This window comes from Bison bison, unplaced genomic scaffold, assembly GCF_000754665.1.
Source record: "Bison bison bison isolate TAMUID 2011002044 unplaced genomic scaffold, Bison_UMD1.0 scf7180017864057, whole genome shotgun sequence".
Taxonomy (NCBI): Eukaryota; Metazoa; Chordata; class Mammalia; order Artiodactyla; family Bovidae; genus Bison; species Bison bison.
The window spans coordinates 4,179,934-4,205,161 of record NW_011494629.1 but is presented as its reverse complement, the minus strand read 5'-3'; the positions used below and the strand labels follow the sequence as shown (position 1 = coordinate 4,205,161).

Below are 25,228 nucleotides of genomic sequence, written 5' to 3'. Positions count from 1 at the left end.
ACTCTCACATCCATTCATGACTACTGGAAAAACCACAGCCTTGACTAGACAGACCTTTGTTGGCAAAGTAATGTCTCTGCTTTTTAATATGCTGTCTAGGTTGGTCATAACTTTCCTTCCAAGGACTAAGCGTGTTTTAATTTCATGGCTGCAATCACCATCTGCAGTGATTTTGGAGCCCAGAAAAATAAAGTCAGCCACTGTTTCCCCATCTATTTCCCATGAAGTGATGGGACCAGATGCCATGATCTTAGTTTTCTGAATGTTGAGCTTTAAGCCAACTTTTCACTCTCCTCTTTCACTCTCATCAAGAGGCTCTGTAGTTCTTCACTTTCTGCCATAAGGGTGGTGTCATCTGCATATCTGAGCTTATTGATATTTCTCCCGGCAATCTTGATTCCAGCTTGTGCTTCTTAGTTAAATAAGCAGGGTGACAACATACAGCCTTGACGTACTCCTTTTCCTATTTGGAACCAGTCTGTTGTTCCACGTCCAGTTCTAACTGTTGCTTCCTGACCTGCATACAAATTTCTCAAGAGGCAGGTCAGGTGGTCTGGTATTCCCATCTCTTTCAGAATTTTCCACAGTTTATTGTGATCCACACAGTCAAAGGCTTTGGCATAGTCAATAAAACAGAAATAGATGTTTTTCTGGAACTCTCTTGCTTTTTCGATGATCCAGCAGATGTTGGCAATTTGATCTCTGGTTCCTCTGCCTTTTCTAAAACCAGCCTGAACATCTGGAAGTTCACGGTTCACATATTGCTGAAGCTTGGCTTGGAGAATTTTGAGCATTACTTTAGTAGCATGTGCTGCTGCTGCTAAGTCGCTTCAGTCGTGTCCGACTCTGTGCGACCCCAAAGACAGCAGCCCACAAGGCTCCCCCGTCCCTGGGATTCTCCAGGCAAGAACACTGGAGTGGGTTGCCATATTGTGCGGTAGTTTGAGCATTCTTTGGCATTGCCTTTCTTTGGGATTGGAATGAAAAGCACTTTGCAGACACTGCATTTATTACAATTGAAGGATTTGTAGCAACTCTGTGTAGTCAGATGGTAGTTAGCATTTTTTAGAAATAATTTTTTTTTTTTTTTTGGCTGCTCTGGGTCTTCATTGCTGTGTGCCGGCTTTCTGTAGTTGTGGAAAGCAGGGGTTACTCTCTAGTTGCAGTGTGCAGGCTTCTCATTGTGGTAATTTCTCTTGTTGCAGTTCCTGGGCTCTAAAGCACAGGCTCAGTTGCCCCACAGCATGTGGTATCGTCCTGGACCATGGATCAAATCCATGTCCCCTGAATTGGCAGGTGGATTCTTAACCACTGGACCACCAGCGAAGCACCGAAGTGTTTTTTGGACAGCAAGGAGATCAAACCAGTCAATTCTAAAGAAAATCAACCCTAAATACTCATTGGAAGGACTGATGCTGGAGCTGAAGCTCCAGTACTTTGCCCATTTGCTGCAAAGAGCAGATTCCTTGGAAAAGACCCTGATGCTGGGAAAGACTGAAGGCAGGAGGAGAAGTGGGGGAACAGAAGATGAGATGGTTGGATTGTCATTGTTGTCATTGACTCAATGGACATGAGTCTGAAAAAACTCTGGGAGATACTGAAGGACAGGGAGGCCTGGAGTGCTGCAGTCCATGGAGTTGCAAAGAGTCAGACATGACTTAGCAACTGAACAACATTTTTTTTTTTTAGACATAATGCTATTGCACACTAAAGAAACTATAGTATAAACATAACTTTTTATTCACTAAGAAACCAAAAAAGTTGCGTGACTTGCTTTATTGCAGTATTGGCTTTACTGCAGCAGTCTAGGACTAAACCCACAGAATCTCAAAGGTGTGCCTGTAAATAACCATTTAACACCTTTCTTCAGTGACATCAGTTAAATGGCAGAGTAGGTAGTTTCAAGGTCCCAACCCCCACAAATCACTGAAAAATCAAGCAAAAACTGCCAAAATCAGCTTTGTCACAACTCCAGAAAATAATCAGAAATTTACAGCAACTCAGCCAACAATAACTCAAGAAACTGGCAATGTAAAACTGCAGGAAAGTTGTGTAGCACACTTAACAACTCCTTGCCCCACCCTCTCCTCACAGTGGTCTTTGAAGATAGTTGTCTTCATTCTCAGTGTAGGATCCCTTCATTCTCAGTGTAGGATCCCAGTCCCTGGTTCAAGAGAGAAGACTTTATATTCTGAAAGAATTGTGTTTGCCTGTTTTCCCCAGCCTGGAGGCTACCTGAAGCTCTGACTAACTTAGAACTCTCTCTGGGCAGAAAAGTGGCTACATGGAGGGCATCTCTCCAAAACCTTGTAAGGCCAATAACAACTTACTGCCACCTGGGGAAAAAGATTTCAACAAAGGCACACAGACACACCAAAAGCCTGGGAGGACAAGCTGGGGAGAGAATTTCTTCGGGAAGTTAGGGCATTGAAAAGTGCCCACATATCCTAAAGGAAGGAATTTAGAAAGCCACATACTTGCCCAGCACAGGAATCATACTCAGAAAAGATCTGAGAAGAATCAAAGCTTTCACTTCTGACTGATTTTTAGGCTCAGCACAAGCAAGAAATGAAGGTTAAAACAGAACTGTAAACAGTCTGGCTAAGTATATAAGGAGAGCTACAGCACAGAACCATTCTGCAAAGTTAAAGGCTTTTACTTTTTTACTTTTTTTCTTTCTCCACCACCCCCCCGCCCCCGCCCAACCCTGCCCTCTGTTTGGTTCCAAGCACTCAAGAAAATCTCAAAATATGAGCTGATCTCAAGCTAAAGAAAACAGACTTCAGAGAACAAATGCAACAAAGAGTTTACAAAAATAGTTTAGAAAAGTCACCAAACAACTACAAACCACAGTACACAACTAAAACAAACTCTGAGGAGAGAGAATTTGATTTCCAGAGCTACTCCTTCATAATACTCAAAACACCCAGTTTTCAACAATATATCACAAAGCATGCAAAGAAAAAAAAAAATACAACCCATGCATAAGAGTTAATTTTTCCTACGAGGAAGCAGACCTTGGGCTTACTAGTCAAAGAAGTTAAATAAACTGTCTTAAATACGTGGAAAGAGGTAATAGAAACCATGGACAAAGAACAAAAGAAAACCAGGAGAACTCTGTTTCAACAAACAGAGAATGCCAATAAAGAAACAAATGATGTTTAAAATATAGAAATTCTAGAACTAAAAAATACAATAACCGAAATGAAGAAGAAAAAAAAAAATTCACTCCAGAGTGTTAATGGCAGATTTGAACTGGCAGGAGGAAAGAACCAGCAAATTCAAAAATAGGTCAACTATTTTTAATCCAGTTTGAGGAACAGACAAAGAATGAACAGGGCCTAAGGCACCAGTAAGACATCAAGTGTCTTATGGGCCCATTTGGGCTGCTAAAACAAAATACTACACACTGGGAAACTTATAAACAACAGAAATTTATTTCTCACAGTTCTTGTGGTTGTAAAGTCCAAGGTTAAGGTGCCGGCATGGTCAGGTGAGTGACTACTTCCTGGTTCACAGCCAGTGCCTTCTTGCTGTGTCCTCACGTGGCAGAAGCGGGCAGGAGAGCTCTCCAGGGCTTCTTTCATAACGGCTTTAATTCTGTTTATGAGGGCTCCACCTCCATGACCTAACCACCTCCCAAAGGCCCCATCTCCTAACACCATCATTTTGGGGGTCAGGATCTCAACACACAAATTTAGGGGGACACCTTAGCATTAAGCTTATCAACACACACACACAATCAGAGATCCAGAGGCAAGAGGAAATAGGGCAGAAAGAATATTTAAAGATATAATGGCTGCAAACTTCCCAGAGTTGATAAGACACAAGTCTAAACCCCCAAGAAGGTCAATCAACTTCTATAATAAACACAAAGAGAGATGCAAAGGGAGACATAATCAAACAATCAAAAGACAAAGACTCTAGAAGCAGTTTTTATCATGCCTACAAATTCTAAATAGGATTAATAGCTGATTTCTCAGGAGAAATTGTAGAAATCAGTGGGATATGTTTAAAGTGCTGGGAGGGAAAAAAATCAAACAATAATCTTATATTCAACAAAACTTGTTAAAAAATGAAGACATTAAGCATTCCAAGATAAACGCGAAGAGTTCATTGCTAGCAGATCTGCCCTACAATAAATCTGAAGGGAGTTAATTCTTTAGGCAAAAATGAAAAGACACTAGACAATTACTCAAAGCCACACAAAGAAATAAACAACACCAGGTAACTACCTAAGCTAGAAGTATTGTACTTTGGGCTTATAACGTCTCTCTTCTGTCCTATATAAAAGGCAAATGCCACGTGTATTAAAAAATAATAAATCTTTGTTAGTGGGAACACAATATAAGGTGTAATTGTGACAACAATAACAAAAATGGAGAGAAACAGAAATATATGGGAGCAGAACTTTTGTATACTATTGGAACTAAGGTGATATTAATTCAAAATAGATTTTTTTCACATTTTTAAGAAGTTAAGCAAAATTCCCAAGGTCATCACTAAAAAGAAGAAAGGAAGGAAAAGAATACCAGAAAAGGAAACAAGAAAGGAAAGAAAACGATAAACTACAAAAAACTCAATCACAAAAGGAGGCACTAATGGAGGAATTCATAAACACAATAGGTATAAGACATATAGAAAACAAAAAGGGAGTAGTTCTTCCTCATAAGTAATCACTTTAAATGTAAATTGATTAAATTCTACAAATAAAAAGCACAGATTGGCAGAATGGATTTTTTTTTTTTTAATGAACCAACTATATGCTATCGACAAGAAACTCACCTTAGAGCCAAAAACATAAAAAGGTTAAAAGTGAAAGGATGAAAAAGAGAACAATTATAAACACATGCATACCTAACAACAGAGCTCCAAAGATATATGAAGCAAAAACTGGCAGAACTGAAAATAGAATGAGATAATTCAAAAAAGCTGGAGATTTTCACTTTCAATTAATGAATAGGACAACTAGACAGGTCAACAAAGACAAAGAAGACTTGAACAACACTATGAACCAACTACACCTAACAGACATGTGCAGAACATTTCACACAAAAACAGAGAAATACCCATTTTTCTCAAGTGCAAATGGAGCATTTCCCAAGACAGACCATATGTTGGGCCCAAAGCAAGTATCAGTAAATTTTAAAAGATTGAAATCATCCAAAGCATCTTCTCTGACACACATGGAATGAAACTATAAACCGGTAACTGAAAGAAACTGGAAAACACATAAAATATGTGGTAATTAAACACTCTGAAATAGCCAATGGGTCAAAGAGATCATATACACAGGTTCAATGCAATCCGTATTAAAATCCCAAAGGTCTTTGCAGAAATGGAAAAAGCAATCCTCTACTCATGGAACTGCAAGAGGTTCTAAGTAGGCAAAACAATATTTTAAAAGAACAAAGCAGGAGGACTCACACTTACAAAACCTATTGCAAAGCAATGGAAATTAAGACAGTGTGGTACTGGTGTAAGGATAGACATAGGCCAATGAAATGAAATAGAGAGTCAAGAAATAAACCCTTATTCTATGGCCAATTGATTTTCAACAAGGGTGCCAAGAACACTCAATGGGGAAAGAACAGCTCTTCAACAGTTCTTAGATAACTGGATTTCTTCCTGCAAAAGAATGAAATCGTACCTCACACAATATATCAAAAATTAACTCAAAACGCATCACACCAAAATGTGAAAGCTGAAACTTTAAAACTCTTTTTAAAAAAATGAAAAGGGATAAATATTCATGACCTCAGATTTGACAGTGGATTCTTAGATGTGGCACCAATAGCATAAGCAACAGAAGAATACACAAACTGGACTTGAAATTAAAAACATTTGCACGTCAAAAGACATTATCAAGAAAGTGAAAAGACAACCTAGAGAATGGGATATGATAAGTTGCAAATCATTTATCTGATAGGTTTCAGTATCTAGAATATATAAAGAACTTTTGCAACACAACAAAAAGAAAACTCAAATAAAAAAGGGGCAAAGGACTTGAATAGACATTTCTCCAAAGCAGTTATATTGATACATATGGCCAGCAAGGTCATGGAAATACAAATCAAAAGCACAGTTCAGGTTAATTATACTTCAGTAAAGCCTGAAGAGAAAAAAAATAATAAAAAAAAAAACCACAGTGAAATACTATTTCACACCAACTCAATTATATTAAAAAAAAAAAAAAAACCACCAGGAACATAAGTAGGAAATAAGGTGATTTTTGACATGAATGTGGAGAAACTGGAAACTTCTGCTGGTGGGACTGTAAAGTGGTTTAGCCATTGTGAAAGAGATTGACAGTGTGATACAGTATCATATATATATATGTGCATATACACATACAATGGAATGTTATTCAGTCATAGAAACAGTCATACATGCTACATGGTGGATGACCCTCAGAAAACAGTATACTAAATAAAAGAAGTCAGACACAGAAGGCCACATATTGTATGATCTATGTTATAAGATGTCCAGACAGAAAACAGTTGGTGTTTTTCAGAGACTGCCTATAGAGGGGAAAAGCGAGTGGCTAAATAATGAATAAGCAACTTTCTTTGGGGGTGATGAAAATGTTTTGAAGCTTGATATAGGTGGTAGTTTCACAACCTTGTGAACTACTAAATGTTAGTGAATTACAATTTAAGATGGTCAATTTTATGCTATGTAAATGTCAGCTCAATTAAAAAAAAAAACAAACTAAAGAGCTCAGAACATACTATGGCCTTTAGTTAATAATGTATCAATTTGGTTCATTAATTACAGTGAATGTGGGACTTCCCTAGGGGTCCAGTGGCTGAGATTCTGCACTCCCAATGCAGGGGGCCCAGATTTGATCCCTGGTTGGGGAATTAGATGGCACATGCCACAAATGAGACCTGTGTAGCAAATTTTTATTTTGTGTAGCAAAATAAAAATATATTGAGCACAACATGTATCAAAATGATGTAAGATAATGGCAACAGAGGAGACTGGGTACATGCTTTATGGGAACTCCTTGTACTGTCTTAAGACTTCTAGGTATCTAAAACTAATCAACCATAAGCATTTACTTGAAAAAAAAAAAAGCTTTCTTCCCAGGTAAGTTACATTTTTACACATACAAGTTATATATAAAAAATAACACCTACATCCAAACTGAAGATGTCTTTACTGCTTTCCATATAAAAACCTAAAGTCTTCCTAAAGCTTAAAAACATCGCCTGAAACCTTGATAATAAGCAAGATTCCCTTCAGTCAATGTTCACCTTGAAAGAAAAGCATAATCTCAATATGGATGAGTATCTTATAGGATAAATCATGTCTAAATATTCATAGATATTAAAACCTATTTTGCCAACAGCTTAGAGATGGAAGCAACCTAAATGTCCACTGACAAATGAATGGACAAAGGAAATGTGATATCTTCTTATTATTCGGCCTTAAAAAAGGCAAGTCTGTCATATGCTACAACATGGATGAACATTAAGGACATTATTCCAAGTGAAATAAATCACAAAAAGATAAATACTACATGATTCCACTTACATGAGGTATCTAAAGAATTTCAAAACTCTTAAAACAGAAGCAGAATGGTGGTTGTCAGGATCCAGAATGGAGAAAATGGGAGCTAGATGGGTATAGTTTCAGTTTCACAAGATAAAAAAGTTCTGGAGTTCTATTATGACAATGTTCATATAGTTAGTACTTTAAAATGGTTAAGTTGGTAAATTTTTTGTTTTTTCTTTTTTGCCACAAAAGTGAAAAAAGAAAAAAAGAATGTAAGAAAGCACTGTGGCAGATTATTAACAATGTTAAAATATTCACTGCCCCTTCCTCCTGTCAGCCCCATGGAGGCCAACTTGGCCATATGGCTTTGCTTTGACCAATAAAACATGAGTGGAAATTACATGTGTGACCTCTGAGCAAAAGGTTTACAAGCTATCACAAGGTTCTACCATCTCTCTTCCTGCTCCACCTTAAGACTCACACGTCCCAGGTAGGGAACATTCCCTTCTAGGTCCCAGAATGACAGGATAAAGAGCACCCTCACAGGATGCATAATACAAGATTTGCATAGGTTGAGATTGAGATTTTGAGGTTGTATTCTGCAGCATGGTTTAGCCTAAGCTAACTGACTCAGGTACGTTGTTAATATATGTTTGTTGATGGGATAAAAATCTCACCCATTCTCCACATTAACTGTATAAATTGTTGCTGGTTATGGTATCATGGGGCTTCCCTGATAGCTCAGCTGGTAAAGAATCTGCCTGCAATGTGGGAGACCTGGGTTTGATCCCTGGGTTGGGAAGATCCCTTGGAGAAGGGAATGGCTACCCACTCCAGTATTCTGGCTTGGAGAATTCCATGGACTGTAGTCCATGGGGTCTCAAAGAGTCGGACATGACTGAGCAACCTTCACTTCACTTCATGGTATCATGAATAATTGTTTTAAATGCAAAATAAACCATCTATGATCCATAAAAATCACAGGTGATTGGTTCTGTTAAGAAAGAAATGGAACATGAAATAAGGTTAATTAAAAACTTTAGTGATTCAGCTCCGCCACAGCAAAAAGGATCATTTCCCTACTGTTTTTTAAATACATAAAACATACTATTCACTGTATTACAATTTGAAATAACTGATTTAGTATCAAATAAGTAAACTATTTAATATCAAAATTTTAAGATTACCCATTATTATTTTCTGTTTTTGGTTAAAAAAAAATTAACAAGCATGTTTTACAGTGGGGGAACATTTTTTGTTTAAGTTAACTATTTGGTTGCTTCCCAGTAACTCTTAAGATCTTGTCTCAGCTACAAACCACATGTTCATTTTCCAAATGAGAAATAGAGCTGAAAAATGCAACATAATCCAACATCTCAGTGATATGTGGGTAAAGCTTCACTAAATGTATTCTTTTAGCTAAGAAAATTAAGCAAGGCAAGTAATCATCTGATACCCTAAATAAATGAAAAAAGAGCATCTTTTAACCATATATACAAAAATGTCACTCTAAGAAAACTTTTCATTTCAGCCTTAGCAATTAAAAACAAAAGCATGTTTCCATGTACATTTTGACAATAACAAAGTGTTAACTCATCAGTGACTAAGTATACTTGTAATTTAAGAGACAAACCTTGTCAAGACTACTTGATGATCTGCAAAAATAATAATAAATAATTAGAAACTCTAACATATCTTATTGCTGCCACTGCTGCTGCTGCTGCTAAGTTACTACAGTTGTGTCTGACTCTGGCAACCCCGTAGACGGCAGCCCACCAGGCTCCCCCATCCCTGGGATTCTCCAGGCAAGAACACTGGAGTGGGTTGCCATTTCCTTCTCCAACGCATGAAAGTGAAAAGTGAAAGTGAAGTTGCTCAAGCACATCCGACTCCTAGTGACCCCATGGACTGCAGCCTACCAGGCTCCTCCGTCCATGGGATTTGCCAGGCAAGAGTACTGGAGTGGGGTGCCATTGCCTTCTCCGTATCTTATTGCTATTATGTGGCAACTGCTGCAAAATAAGCTACTAGAAAGAAGTAAAATAAATATATTGCTAAAAATGTTTGCATATCTCAGCAATTTTAATTTTTAAAACAATCCCAATACCACCAGAAGGTAGTGATTTAAAAATGTTCTCTAAAATATGTCACGATAAATGTTTTATTTTCAAACATCAATAACTTTAAAAAGTTATTTAATAAAGTTTGAGTTATTTCTCAAGACACTTAGAATAATGTACACATTTCCCTAGGCTTTAGAAAAAGTTATATTCAAACTTGATGTTCGCATGATTACTAAAAACACTGAAAGTTCTTGACACATTTTTTACAAAGCAAAATTTGAATAAAGTACACAAACAACCTGGAAGGAAAAGAAAAACAGTTTTCAGTGGAAGAGGTGTATACCTTCTTGTTTTTATGAGAAAATGTAAATAGATCTTATTTCCCTTTTCCAATTCAGATTTGATCCAAATTTCCTGTGGCTCACATATCTGCTTCCTAATGCCATCTGTTATTTTGACTTATCTTCACAACTTTACAAGTCTTAATTTGTATCTATCTATTGTGGAAAATTTTGAAAGAGATGGGAATACCAGACCACCTGACCTGCCTCTTGAGAAATCTGTATGCAGGTCAGGAAGCAACAGTTAGAACTGGATATGGAACAACAGACTGGTTCCAAATAGGAAAAGGAGTACGTCAAGGCTGTATATTGTCACCCTGCTTATTTAACTTATATGCAGAGTACATCCTGAGAAACGCTGGGCTAGAAGAAGCACAAGCTGGAATCAAGATTGCCAGGAGAAATATCAATAATCTCAGATATGCAGATGACACCACCCTTATGGCAGGAAGTGAAGAGGAACTAAAGAGCCTCTTGATGAGAGTGAAAGAGGAGAGTGAAAAAGTTGGCTTAAAGCTCAACATTCAGAAAACTTAAGATCATGGCATCTGGTCCCATCACTTCTTGGGAAATAGATGGGGAAACAGTGGCTGACTTTATTTTTGGGGGCTCCAAAATCACTGCAGATGGTGACTGCAGTCATGAAATTCAAAGACGCTTATTCCTTGGAAGGAAAGTTATGACCAACCTAGATAGCATATTCAAAAGCAGAGATATTACTTTGCCAACAAAGGTCGGCCTAGTCAAGGCTATGGTTTTTCCAGTGGTCATGTATGGATGTGAGAGTTGGGCTGTGAAGAAAGCTGAGCGCCGAAGAATTGATGCTTTTGAACTGTGGTGTTGGAGAAGACTCTTGAGAGTCCCTTGGACTGCAAGGAGATCCAACCAGTCCATCTTAAAGGAGATCAGTCCTGGGTGTTCATTGGAAGGACTGATGCTGAAGCTGAAACTCCAATACTTTGGCCAACTCATGCGAAGAGCTGACTCATTGGAAAAGATCCTGATGCTGGGAGGGATTGGGGGCAGGAGGAGAAGGGGACAACAGAGGATGAGATGGCTGGATGGCATCACCGACTTGATGGACACGAGTTTGGGTAAACTCCGGGAGTTGGTGATGGACAGGGAGGCCTGGCGTGCTCCGACTCATGGGTTTGCAAAGAGTCGGATACGACTGAGCGACTGAACTGAACTGACTGCATGTACTCTCAAAAAGCACTTCAATTGAGATATCATTTTGAATAGTGTATTATATAAGTCTACTTGCATCTTCTTTTTTTGGGGGGTGCACTGGGTGTTCATTGCTACATGCTGGCTTTCTCTAGTTGCAGTAAGAAGGGGCTGCTTCTAGTCATGGTGCATGGGCTTCTTATCACACTGGTTTCTCTTGTTGCAGAGCACAGGCTGTTCTGGAGTATGTAGGCTTCAGTGTTGTGGTGCATGGGCTTAGTTTCCCTGCTGCATGTGAAATCTTCCTGGACTAGGGACTGAACCCATGTTTCCTGCATTGGCAGGCGGGTTCTTAACCACTGGACCACCAAGAAAGTCCATTTTTCCTTTTCCTTTTTTGGACAAGCCACCCAGCATACAGGATCTTAGTTCCCCCACCAGGAGTTGACCAGGGATCAAACCCATGCCTCCTACAGTGGAAGAAGAGTCCTAACCACTGGACTACCAGGAAATTTCCTACTTGAATCTTAATATTAAAGGAAAAAAAACAAAAAACTCTAAAGTCAACTCACAGAAGCAGTATCATGTAGGGATTAAGAGTAAGAGCTTTAAAAGGTTCCAATCAGTTCTGCTGCTTATCATATGATATTAACTTTGGGGACTTCTCTAATTCTTTTCATCAGATAAACAAGGTAAATTGATTAAAAAATTCAAAACAATCAACACAAAGTCTGGTGGTTTGCTCTGCAAGGCAATGAATAATAAATAGTGGCTACTGTGTTGATGAAACATGTTAATACGATGTTATGTTTAAATATGGTGGTGATCAAAACTACTGGCTACTACAAGGCTATGGGCTACTACAAGGCTAAGTACAGTTTAGACGTTTAAAATGATCTGTGATAGAAAGGTGAAACAGGATAGGCAGCTGGCAGGTCTTGAAGGGTAAATCTGAGGATGTGCAGAGAAGTCAAACTACACAGGTCCCACAGTGGAAAAATAACTTCATGAATGCAATCTGAGTAAAGGGCACAAGCTATGGGGGCTTGGAATATCCTTTGCCAGAGGAATATTAGACCTGCTCCCTTCCGTCCCAGAATTCTACAACCTGGGGAGAGACAGTGGTAATATATAACTGTATCCCAATAGTGCTAAACAATCTTGTGATGAGGGGCCAAAATAAGCTGGCAGAAGATGAATATTTTCCCCACAGGCAGGGGAGGCAAAAATTGGGCAGCAACAAACAAAAAAGCAAGGACTGAGACGCTGAAGCCTCCCTTCCCAGCAGTGGTAACAAACAGTGAATGAACACAAATGTTCTCAAACCCATAGCAGTTATTGCCTCTTACCCAAATACTGAGAGAAGGGGACGGGGGGAGGGGGCCAGAGGAAAGCATGCTATTGGCACCAACCATATCTCAGACTTGTTTTCCATCTTCCCAAAATGTGAGCAGATTCAACCACTATGATTCACTCATGCATGTGGAGATAAAAGAACTATGAGTACTTTAGAAAGCAAACAAAAGAATTAGACTAAAACTAAAGAATGTACTGATCATAAATCAAACTAGGTAACTGCCTTAAAGCAAAGTATATCCAGACCTTCCCCCATCAGGATGGAGATGCTAAATGAATGAATTTTTTGGAGCTGTATTTGGATTCTTCACTGATAAAAGGATCAACTTGTCTAACAATTTATGAAACAATTATAGTATGAAGGACTGTGAGGAGGGAAAAAAGTAACATGTATAAAAAGCTTTTTACATGTTTTTCATTAACTTGTACTATATTTTACCTCTGATAAATAGACAAAGTAAAAATAAAATTCAAACTCATGCATTATTAAGAACTTTTTTTTAAAGATTTATGTGAAGATAGACTGTTTGGGGCCATAAATCCAAACCAAACAAACAACAAAAAAACCCCATACCTACAGAATTTCATTTATCTATGATAACATTAACCTCCTTGGATAATCCAAAATTAGATTCAGTTATAATCAAGAATAAAATAATAGATGCAAAATCGTCTACAAGTAAATTATGCATACATGTCTTTATGTTGCTCAACTATATAACCTACTATACGTTTTTTCAAGTGGTAAACATGTAAATGTATTAATATGGAAAAATACCTAGGCTACCCAGCCAGCTTATTAAAGCCTATTTAGAGACAGCACACTGTGATTGCTCACTTCACAAATTCAGCACTAATATAAATATTTCTACTACTTCTTTCAAATTTTTACTCAAGTATAGCTTTAAGAGTTGAAGTGTGTCAAGACATATAGCTGTATAATTACAGTTCTTTAATAACAATGCAATTAGTAACAAAGTGTACCAATTTCCTCAGGGCTCAACAGAGTTTCAATATCTTTGCTACTGTGTGTAAAATGATGACCAACTTGTTTCAATTTATACAGTATTTGCCAATATAGATGTACTTATCCACAAGGTGATTTATCTTTAACAAACTGCTTACCTTATATAGCCACTTAACTAATAGAACTTGAATGCTGGACTTGTATCAGCAATACTCACACAAATACTTCTCTGTTATTGTTTAGTAGCTAACTCGTGTCCGACTCTACTATGACCCCATGGACTGAACCACCCAGGTTCCGCTGTTCATGGGATTTCCCAGGCAACAATACCGGAGTGGGTTGCCATTTCCTTCTCCAGGGAAATTCTTCCTCACCCAGGGATGGAACTCGCGTCTCCTGCCTTAGCAGGCCGATTCTTTACCACTGAGCCACCATGGAAGCTCTGCTTCAGAACTTGGAGCCACAAAAACGCGTCTATCCTATCAGCATTCCTGCTACCTAGCTGTGTACCTTGGGGAGCTCCCTTCACCAATACCTCTAAGTATCAATTGCCTGATCCGTAAATTGTAGGTTTGAATCCTTCCCGGTTCTAAAACAGACTGCGTCTCCAAGCAATTTGAAGTCGGTGACAACAGCGTCCGATTCCACTCTGTGCTCTCATAACTTAGCAAAGTTGTACGCTTACTTAGTACAACTGGGAGCCCAGTTGTACCCGCTGGGTAAGATTTAAGTCCCTTCTTGTTCTTCGGCCGTCTCCGCAAGGCATCTTTAGCAGGGTCGTGGTGTCTGCAGTGATGAAGCAGAAACGGCGCAACCCCTCCCTTCCTGCACCCAGAGGAACAGTTGAAGGCCTGCGGCCCCCTCCCGCCCTCTCCCTCCAGAGAGGACTCAGCGGTGAGCCGAACGGCTGACAAAGCCGGCTGACCATTCCGGTCCGTGACCCCCAGGCCGCGTTCCCGCCCACTGCACCTGCTGGCCAGTGGCTTCCGTTCCGCTGGGCCTCCCCAAACCCCTGCCGAAGTCACATGACTGAAGTCCAGTCCCGCCCCCGAGTGCGGGGGCCAGATTTTTGGCGCGCGGCAGTGACGTCAGCGTCCTGTCAGCCGCCACCGCCCGCCCCCACCGCAGCCAAAGAGACCTCGCGGTTTTAACTCGGCCCCGCCCCGCCCGCCGAGTCCGCGGGCGCTGCCGGCCCCGCAGCGCCGTTAACGGGCCTCGACTGCCCCGCGCCCCGCCCGCCCGCGCCACTTACCTTGAGGTGGCCGCTGTCCGGGCTGCTCGCCTCCTCCTCGTCTTCACCTCCGGAGGCGGCGGCGGCCGAGACGGTGGGCGGCGGCGCGCCCCGTCCGCGAAGCCCCAGGTGCTCGGCGGTGGCGGCGGCCGCAGGCAAGGCAGCCGAGGCTGCGCCCCCGGAGGCTCCGGGGCTGAGCGTCACGTTGTGCGCGTTCTCGCCCCAGCGCCACGGGTACACCATGAAGTCGCTGAAGCCAGGGCTGGTGGGGATGAGCGGAGGCGGCGGCTCTGGCTCCCCTCCGCCGCCGCATGTGGGCTTGATCGGGGTCGTCCTGATGACCGACACCAGCACCCGCTTCGGGGAATCCTGGCAGAAGATGACGGGCGGCGGCTGAGGGGCGTTGTCCGCCATCTGCGCCTCCACACCCCGGATCATTGCCTGGCCCGGATCCGCAGCTCCGGCGGCCGTGGGCCGCACTCCCCGAGGCCGGGTCTGGTCCTTGCTCCGCTCGCCGGCGCTGCTCCGAGTTGCTGGCTCTCAGTCTTGCCGGCTCTTAGTCCCGCCGGCTCATGGCAGGCGGACGTTTCCTGGAACTCTCCTGCGCTGCGGCCAGTGAAGGAACAGAACGGCTCGGCCGGACCAGACGGTCAGGGCTGGACCCCCAACCCTTGGGTCAAACCCGCTCTCCGCTGTTTATACTCTCCAACGCAGGCTGCAGCTGCAGGAAGCAGCGGGCGGCTTGCCTTTGCGATGACAGGGAAGCTGGACGCGAGGCGCCGAGGCCCCGAAAATAACAACCTGCCGCTGGGGTCCCTACTCCTGTTTTTCCCGCGTTACATTTCGCGCCTGGGCGGAACCAATCACCGCAAGGCCCCTGCCCGCTGGCCGCAGCGGCGAGTGACAGGACGCGTGAGCCAATGGCCGGGCCTGGACTTCTTTCTAGCCAGACCGGGGCGGAGCCGGACCTGCGCGCGGGTCCTTTCTGCCATGCTATTGGCCGCCGCTCTTGTATTTTTTTTTCTTCCAGAGGAGCCAACAGCGTTCGAAACTCCAGGGGAGCGCGCGACGTCGGCACTCACCCAGACACACCCTCCGGGAGCCCCGCCCCTGCTGTCCCTCTGCGCGGGTAGTCGAGGTTGGCGACCAGTGGGGGTGACGGGCAGGGGCAAGCGACAAGAGGGTTGCTGATTGGAGAGGTTTCGGTGACGGGGAGGGCTAGGGGCGGTCGTTGGCCGGCGGGGGCTTGCGTTTGCCCCCCCCCCCCGCCTGTGGCTGTTGGGCTGTAGTTCCCGCGCGGCTGCGAATTTAAAGGGCTGGGGCCCGCGCCGCCCTCCCGGTTCTCAGCTCCCGCCACCCGCTCAAGAGGGACCGAGGCCTTCCTACTGTAGTTTCTAGTAGATACCAAGAAGTGTGTAGTTTCTTAATGATTCCCATCAGCCCAGCTGTTGGACTCGCTGAGTGGACCCAATCCGCGCCCCCGACTCGCCCCAAGACTGAGGTGGGCATCAGTCATAGCCTTCGCCTCCTCGGGCGTCGGTTTCCCATCTGTGCTAAGTAGGATAGTTAAGGAGGTCATCTCTGAGTTCCCTGTGTGCTGCTCGCGCCGGAGAGACACGAACACAGGCGAGTGTCCATTCTCACGCTCGGGACGGATGCCCCAAAGACGCCAGAGGACTCCCCGCCCTCCTGCCGCGGATCCAAACCCAGTCTGGGGCCGCCCCTTCATCCCCCATCTGAAAGGGTGTGGAGCTATGGATGCCCCGGTCATTCCAGACCCCACTCGGCACCCAAGGGATCTTGATTGACAAGAATCAAAAGTCTGACAGTCAACCTCCCCCCGCCCAACCCCTGTCAGGGGCACTTTGGGTCTCAGAAAGGGATGGGGCAAAATGGAATGTCCAGCCTCGTATTCCCTAGAACGTGAAAGAAGTGACTATCTTGTTTTGTTCTTTGCTGTATTGCCAGGGCCAAGCCTGACTTGTTTTAGACTTTCAATAAATATTTGTTGAATAAATGAATGAATATCCAGTAGTTAACAGTTAGGATTAGTAATTAGAACAGGCCTACATAATAGATAGCTGAGTATTCTCTCCCTCTCTGCCCCCACCCCCAATACACACACAGACATCTGTCCCCTAAGTGTTTAAAAACAAGTACAACTTATATAAACAACTTCTAAGATACATTTTTAAGTGATTTTTTAAAAAATATGGAATAGTGTGATTTTTTCACATTTTAAAAGGTGAGGGGAAATATATACACTTTAGCTTTTAAATATACAAAGTACCTCTAGCAAGGTACACAAGAAACTGATACATAAGTTGACCCCAAGGAGGGGAATTGTGTAACTGGGAAACAAATGGAAAGATTTCAGAAGATACAACATATAATTTTGTATCTTCTGAAATTTGAAGCAAGTGAAAATATCTGTTTAAAAAATAGTATGTATGTACCATTTCCTGGAGGCTTACTGTATTAATAGCAAATATCTACCAATAAGGTAGATGAATGCTTCTCTCACGTTCTACTGCTCTCAACAATTCTGTGAGGTAGGTATTACTATTCCCACTTTATAGATAAGAAAATTTGAGGCTCATCCAAATTCACCTAACTTGATAAAAATACCTTGTAAGGATGGCTCTGAAACCGCCTACGGTTTATACTCCCTTAGCGTTTGCTGAACAAAAGGAAGTGGCCGAAAACTGTGGGTCTCATATTTCTGAGATTGCCCCCACCCCCCACCACATTTCCTTTTTTAAAAGATTTATTTTTTGGTTATGCTGGGTCTTTGTTGCTGCATGTAGGCTTTCACTAGTTGAAGTGAGTGGGCTCTAGAGCACAGACTCAGCAGTTGGCGCAGGGGCTTAGTTGCCCCAAGGCATATGGGATCTTCCTGGGTCAGGGATCTAACCAGTATCCCCTGCATTGGTAGGCAGATTCCTAACCACTGGACCACCAGGGAAGCCCCCCTGCCACACACACACACACTTTTATGAGACCTGTTTCTCAAGTCTAAAACCTTTAGGTTTTCTTTAGAGATTAAAACCAACAATATTTTAATAAATAGATGATATGGAAAGATGAAAGTTTATCTCTCATTTTACTTAATAAACACTCATTTTGTTTTTACAATTTTATCCCAAATGACTGTACCGGATACTTTTGAATCCATTGTAAGGAAAATATAATTCATCTATTTTATACTTGAAAAACAGTGAAAAGTAAAAAGTGATATATCCAACTTGGACTCTCAAATTACCGGTTAAGCAAGATCCAGCAGATTAAGCACCAGCCAATAGTTACTGTTTAACAAGGCCCAGAGTGTGAGATGAGTCATTCAGAACCAAGAACTAACTTTCTGCTTCTAAAAATTATTCTTCATCAACAGTAACCTGGCAACTCTACTTGCTCTCTGCCACAAGAGAATGAAAGGCATGCCAGGAATTTGTGAACTGGGCAGAGGGTGATTCCTTGAGCAGAGCTGAGGACATGCAAGATCTGCTTGTTTGGCTCTATTTCCCTGCAACTAGGAGGCTGTCTGAAGTGTGCGGATCATATTTCTGGTGTCTTTGTTCTGCCCTAGTCAAAGTCTATATACTAAAATTGAGAATACTGAGATTCAGAGTAATAAAATTCATCTAAGGATACTTGCTATATTATTACAGTAGTCTTTCCAATTGTTAAAAATGTAGACCTCTTCTGGTAAAGATATATACCTCAAACACTCTTTTTAAAATATACTTAATGGTTTCAAGATAAAATCTGAGTAAAACAAAGCAAGGATTTTTTTTTTTTCACTTTGAAAACAATATCAACGAGAGCATTTGGAGCTGCTTGACTGCTACAATATCTTCCTATGTGAGAGACTGAACATAACATAGATTCTGTTAAGTGATTTGTCTTCACAGCTAAAAGTGCATATAAAACAGCTTTGCAAATAAATGTAGATGAAATGGGATAAAAATGCCTGATCACTTGTTTTGACATTAACAGGAAAATATTTTACTGTAAAAATTCTCCAAAATAATTTTCTAAGTGTTCTATTTGGCAACAAACTCAAATTTGAGTTCCAAAAAGTCCTCTTAAAATGAATGAAACCTCGGAGGAAATGGTTCCCCATAATATATCAGTGGGGTTTTTAAGCTCTAACAACAGGAGATTATCTACATAGACCATATCTACATATCTTTCTTCAAAACAGCTTTCCCCAAAATATTTTCCAAAAGGATTGTGCATGAGAGTTTCATCCAGTTAGGAGAAAAAGGAAACATTTTAAACATCTATTTACCTATTTACTATCACAAATGCCCAGATATCTCATTGTGATGATACTGCTAATTTTCTTAGAAATAGCTCTTTTGGTTTTAAATAGGCAATCTAACTTTGGTTACAAGTAAGAGTAACTTCAGACCAGGTTAGAAAACAAAGAATTATTAAAACAGGGGAGTCAAATGGAGTCCAAAGTCAAGATTGGAACCTGAAACGTCATCTGAACCTGCTGGGGATACGTGGTTTCCAGCCTCAGTTCCTGGCTCTATGGATGTGCTTCATTCTTTCCTCTCTGTAGACACACTTGTTTGCTTTTCCACATATGTTGCTAAATATACAAAACCATACACCAGCCTCTTGAGTTATTTATGCTGTCTTCAAGTCACCAGAAGAAACAGATTGGCATTTACAAATTCAATTTCAGATTATTAAGAGGTAGAATGTGATTGTCCAGTTTGAGTCAGGTCGTTCAGTCAGCAGGCACAGTCCAGTAGTGAAATGTGGTATGTGGATGCTTGCCAAGTTGCTTCAGTTGTGTCCAACTCTTTGACCCCTTAGACTGTGGCCCACCAGGCTCCTCTGTCCATGAAATTTTTCAGGCAGGAATTCTGAAGTGTGTTGCCACGTCCTACTCCAGGAGATCTTCCCTACTCATGTCTCTTGCATCTCCCGCACTGGCGGGTGGATTCTTTACCACTGCACCAACTAACCTCTGTTATTGAAATTGAAGTTTTTTTAGTTTGCTGTTTTTACAATCAATGCTTTAATGACAATTAAATCTTTGTCTGTATCCATGATAATCTTCTCAGGTTATATTTTTCTATGTAAAATTGATAGGTTCAAAAGTTTACAAAATGTTTAAGTTTTTTGATATGTATTAGAATATTATTTAATCTTATAAATCCCATTTGAAACATCAATAACTGCAGATATATCAGATAATCTCAGATATTTCTACCACTCTAATGGCAGAAAGTGAAGAGGACCTAAAGAGGCCTCTTAATGATGGTGAAGAAGGAAAGTGAAAGAGCTGGCTTAAAGCTAAATATTAAAAAAAAACTTAAAATCATGGCATCCAGCCCCATTACTGCATGACAAATAGAAGGGGAAAAGGTGGAAGTAGTGACAGATTCCAATGACACAAGAGAAGACTCTACACATGGACATCACCAGATGGTCAATACAGAAATCAGATTGATTAGATGCTTTGCAGCCAAAGATGAAGAAGCTCTATACAGTGAGCAAAAACAAGACCGGGAGCTGACTGTGGCTCAGTTCATGAACTCCTTATTGCCAAATACAGACTTAAATTGAAGAAAGTAGGGAAAACCACTAGATCATTCAGGTATGACCTAAATCAAATCCCTTATGATTATACAGTGGAAGTGACACATAGATTCAAGGGATTAGATTGAGTGCCTGAAGAACTATGGACAGAGGTTCATGACATTGTACAGGAGGCAGTGATCAAGAGCATCCCAAGAAAAAGAAATGCTAAAAGGCAACATGGTTGTCCGAGGAGGCCTTACAAATAGCTGAGAAAAGAAGAGAAGATAAAGGCAATGGAGAAAAGGTAAGATATACCCATCTGAATGCAGAGTTCCAAAGAATAGCAAGGAGTGATAAGGAAGCCTTCCTCCATGAGTAATGCAAAGAAATAGAGGAAAACAATAGAATGGGAAAGACTAGACATCTCTTCAAGAAAATTAGAGATACCAAGGGAACATTTCATGCAAAGATGGGCACAGTAAAGGACAGAAATGGTATGGACCTAACAGGAGCAGAAGATATTAAGCAGAGGAGGCAAGAATACACAGAACCATACAGAAAAGATCTTCACAACCCAGATAATCACGATGGTGTGATCACTCACCTAGAACCAGACATTCTGGAAGGTGAAGTCAAGTGGGCCATAGGAAGCATCACTACAAATAAAGCTAGTGGAAGAGATGGAATTCCAGTTGAGCTATTTCAAATCCTAAAAGATGATGCTGTGAAAGTGCTGCACTCAATATGTCAGCAAATTTGGAAAATTCAGCAGTGGCCACAGGACTGGAAAATGTCAGTTTTCATTCCAATCCCAAAGAAAGGCAATGCCAAAGAATGCTCAAACTACCGCACAATTGCACTCATTTCACACACTAGTAAAGTAATGCTCAAAATTCTCCAAGCCAGGCTTCAACGGTACGTGAACCATGAACTTCCAGATGTTCAAGGTGGTTTTAGAAAAGGCAGAGGAACCAGAGATCAAATTGCCAACATCTGTTGAATCATCAAAAAAGCAAGAGGGTTCCAGAAAAACATCTACTTCTGCTTTACTGACTACACCAAAGCCTTTGACTTGTGTGGGTCACGACAAACTGTGGAAAATTCTTAAAGAGATGGAAATAGCAGACCACCTTACCTGCCTCCTGAAAAATCTCTATGCAGATCAAGGAGCAACAGAATTGAAAATGGAATGGCAGACTGGTTCCAAATCAGGAAAGGAGTCTGTCAAGGCTGTATATTGTCACACTGCTTATTTAACTTATATGTGGAATATATCATGCAAAATGCTGGGCTGGATGAAGCACAGCTGGCATCAAGATTGCCGGGAGAAATATCAATAACCACAGATATGCAGATGACACAATCCTTATGGCATAAAATGAAGAAGAACTAAAGAACCTCTTGATGAAAGTGAAAGAGGAGAGTGAAAAAGTTGGCTTAAAACTCAACATTCAGAAAACTGTGTCCATGGCATCCGGTCACATCACTTCATGGCAAACAGATGGAGAAACAACGGAACAGTGGCAGACTTTATATTTCTGGGCTCCCAAATCACTGCAGATGGTGACTGCAGCATGAAATTAAAAGATGCTTGCTCCTTGGAAGAAAAGCTATGACCAACCTAGACAGCATATTAAAAAGCAGAGACATAACTTTGCCAACAAAGGTCTGGATAGTCAAAGCTATAGTTTTTCCAGTAGTCATGTATGGATGTGAGAGTTGGACTATAAATAAAGCTGAGCAGCAAAGAACTGATGCTTTTAAGCTATAATGTTAGAGAGACTCTTGAGAGTCCCTTGGACAGAAAGGAGATCCAACCAGTCCATCCTAAAGGAAATCAGTCCTGAATATTCATTGGAAGGACTGATGTTGAAGCTGAAACTCCAATACTTTGGCCACCTGATGCGAAGAACTAACTCATTGGAAAAGACCTTGATGCTGGGAAAGATTGAAGGTGGAGGAGAAGGGGACGACAGAGGATGAGATGGTTGGATGGCATCACCAACTCGATGGACATGAGTTTTAGTAGGCTCCAGGAGCTGGTGATGGGTAGGGAAGCCAGGCATGCTCCAGTCCATGGGATTGCAAAGAGTCAGACATGACTGAGCGACTAAACTGAAGTGACAGATTTCCTCTTGGGCTCCAAAATCACTGTGGACAGTGACTGCAGCGGTGAAATCAGAAGACAATTGCTTCTTTAGCAGGAAAGTGTTGACAAAGCTAGACAGTGTGTAGAAAAGCAGAAACATTACTTTGCCAACAAAAGCCCGTATAGCCAAGGCTATGGTCTTCCCAGTGGTCATGTATGATTGTGAGAGTTGGACCATAAAGAAAACAGAATGCCAAAGAATAGATGCCTTCGAACTGTAGTTCTGGAGAAGACCCCTGAAAGTCCCTTGGACAACAAGAAGATCAAACCAGTCAATCTTAAGGGAGAGCAACCCTAAATACTCACTGGAAGGACTGATACTGAAGCTGAAGCTCCAGTATTTTGGTCATCTGATACGAACAGCTGACTCATTGGAAAAGTCCCTGATGCTGGGCAGAAGAAGAAGAGGGCATCAGAGGATGAGATGCCTGGATGGCATCACCGATGCAATTAACCTGGGCAAACTCTGGGAGATGATGAGGCCTGGCATGCTGCAGTCCATGGGGTCAGAAAGAGTCAGACATAACTGGGTGACTGAACAACACAACAATAATCCCATTTGATGGGCTTCCCTGGGGGCTCAGACGGTAAAGAATCTGCCTGCCAATGTATGAGACATAAGAGACGCAGGTTCAATCCCTGGGTTGGGACGATCTCCTGGAGAAGGGAATGGCAATCCAGTCCAGTATTTCTTGCCTGGGAATTCCATGGACAGAGGAGCCTGGCTGGATAGTCCATGGGGTTACATAGAGCCAGACAAGACTGTGCATGCACACACTCATCCCATTTTATAAGTCCTGAATTCAGTGTACTTTTGTTTATTTTTCATCTTCTCCAGTAGGTTTCAAATTGCAGAGCATATCATAGGTTAAATTAACATTTGTTAGTTGATTAACTTTATAAGTTAATATGTGTAACGTGGTTGGGAAATATTACATTGAAGTATCAATATATGAAATTTGTTTAATACACATACAGGGATAACAATTGGTGATAACTTAAACTGACTGTAAGTTAGAATTTGGTTCTTAGGAAAAGGACAGACTCTCAAAATAACTGTAGTTTTTGCATTTACCCAATTCATTTGATTTATCACAGGGAATAAAGTACCCAATGTGCTGTATGGAATCATTATTACCCTGAAACATAGCAGGAAGCTCATGTTCCTCCTTTCTATATTCAGAATGATTCTATGGCACTAACTGACTACTTATTGTCCCCTTCTTTCTTTATAATAAAATCCCTGTATTTTTGATACATCATCCTCTGTGCATGCATGCTAAGTCATTTCAGTAGTGTCCGACTCTTTGTGACCCTATGGACAGTAGCCCACCAGGCTCCTCTGTCCAAGGGATTCTCCAGGCAAGAATACTGGAGGGGGTTGTCATGATTGCCTCCAAGGGATCTTCCCAACCCAGGGATCGAACCCAGGTCTCCCACACTGCAGGCAGATTCTTTACCACTAGTGCCACCTGGGAAGCCTGATACATCATTACACCTAGCTGAAATTCTACACTTACCATCCTCTCTTGAGAGTGGGGCTTCCCTAGTAGCTCAACTGGTAAAGAATAAGCCTGCAGTGCAGGAGACCCAGGTTCAATTCATGGTCAGGAAGATCCCCCGGAGAAGGGATAGGCTATCCACTCCAGTATTCTTGGGGTTCTCTTGTGACTTAGCTGGTAAAAAATCTGCCTGCAATGTAGGAGACCTGGGTTCGATCCCTGCATTGGGAAGATCCCCTGGAGAAGGGAACGGCTACCCACTCCAGCATTCTGGCCTGGAGAATTCCATGACAGTCCATGGGGTCTCAAAGAGTCGGACACTACTGAGCAACTTTCATACCACTTGAAACTAGATGTGGTCATTGTGAATTAACTATTAGGCAATGTTACGAGGGATGGAATTTCAGGAAGCTTCTTTAGTCTTTTCACCCTTCTTCCCTCTTCCAACCTGAATTGTGAATGTGATGTCTAGAGTTTAGCAGGCATTCTGAAAAACTGAAGCTTAGTGTTAAGAATGGTAAAGCAAAAAAGCAGAAGCAACAGCCTTGACTTGATGCAACAGCCATACCTACCAAGACAGCCCAGTTCCAGATATCTTTTACATGAGAGAGATATAAACTTTGGTTTTAAGTTATTCTTATTTCAGGAATATGTTACTAATGACCCAAAGCCATTCCTAATTGGTAGAATACCTATATCCAAGTTGGATTTCAATTGAATGGCTCTAATGACATGGTTAGGTCATCTCACACGCTAGTAAAGTAATGCTTAAAATTCTCCAAGCCAGGCTTCAGCAATACGTGAACCATGAACTTCCAGATGTTCAAGCTGGTTTTAGAAAAAGCAGAGGAACCAGAGATCAAATTGCCAACATCCGCTGGATCATCGAAAGAGCAAGAGATTCCAGAAAAACATCTATTTCTGCTTTATTGACTATGCCAAAGCTGTGACTGTGTGGATCACAATAAACTGTTGAAAATTCTGAAAGAAATGGAAATACCAGACCACCTTACCTGCCTCTTGAGAAACCTATATGCAGGTCATGAAGCAACAATTAGAACTGGACAAGGAAGAACAGACTGGTTCCAAATAGGAAAAGGAGTACTTCAAGGCTGAATATTGTCACCCTGCTTATTTAACTTATATGCAGAGAACATCCTGAGAAATGCTGGGCTGGAGGAGGCACAAGCTGGAATCAAGATTTCCGGGAGAAATATCAATAAGCTCAGATATGCAGATGACACCACCCTTATGGCAGAAAGTGAAGAGGAACCAAAAAGCCTCTTGATGAAAGTGAAAGAGGAGAGTGAAAAAGTTGGCTTAAAGCTCAACATTCAGAAAACTAACATCATGGCATCCAGTCCCATCATTTCATAGCAAATAGATGGGGAAACAGTGGAAACAGTGGCTG

General features: G+C 41.6%; 1 protein-coding gene across 1 annotated transcript in view; it reads right to left on the bottom strand.

Moving 5' to 3' along the window:
• Positions 1-15,397, bottom strand: part of ZNF367 (zinc finger protein 367) — a 25,955-nt gene extending 10,558 nt beyond the window's left edge. The window contains exon 1 of the mRNA XM_010836013.1: positions 14,647-15,397. Within this exon, the coding sequence (XP_010834315.1) occupies positions 14,647-15,063 (417 nt within the window). The 5' untranslated portion in view covers positions 15,064-15,397. The remainder of the gene's footprint in view (positions 1-14,646) is intronic.
• Positions 15,398-25,228: the final 9,831 nt, after the last annotated feature.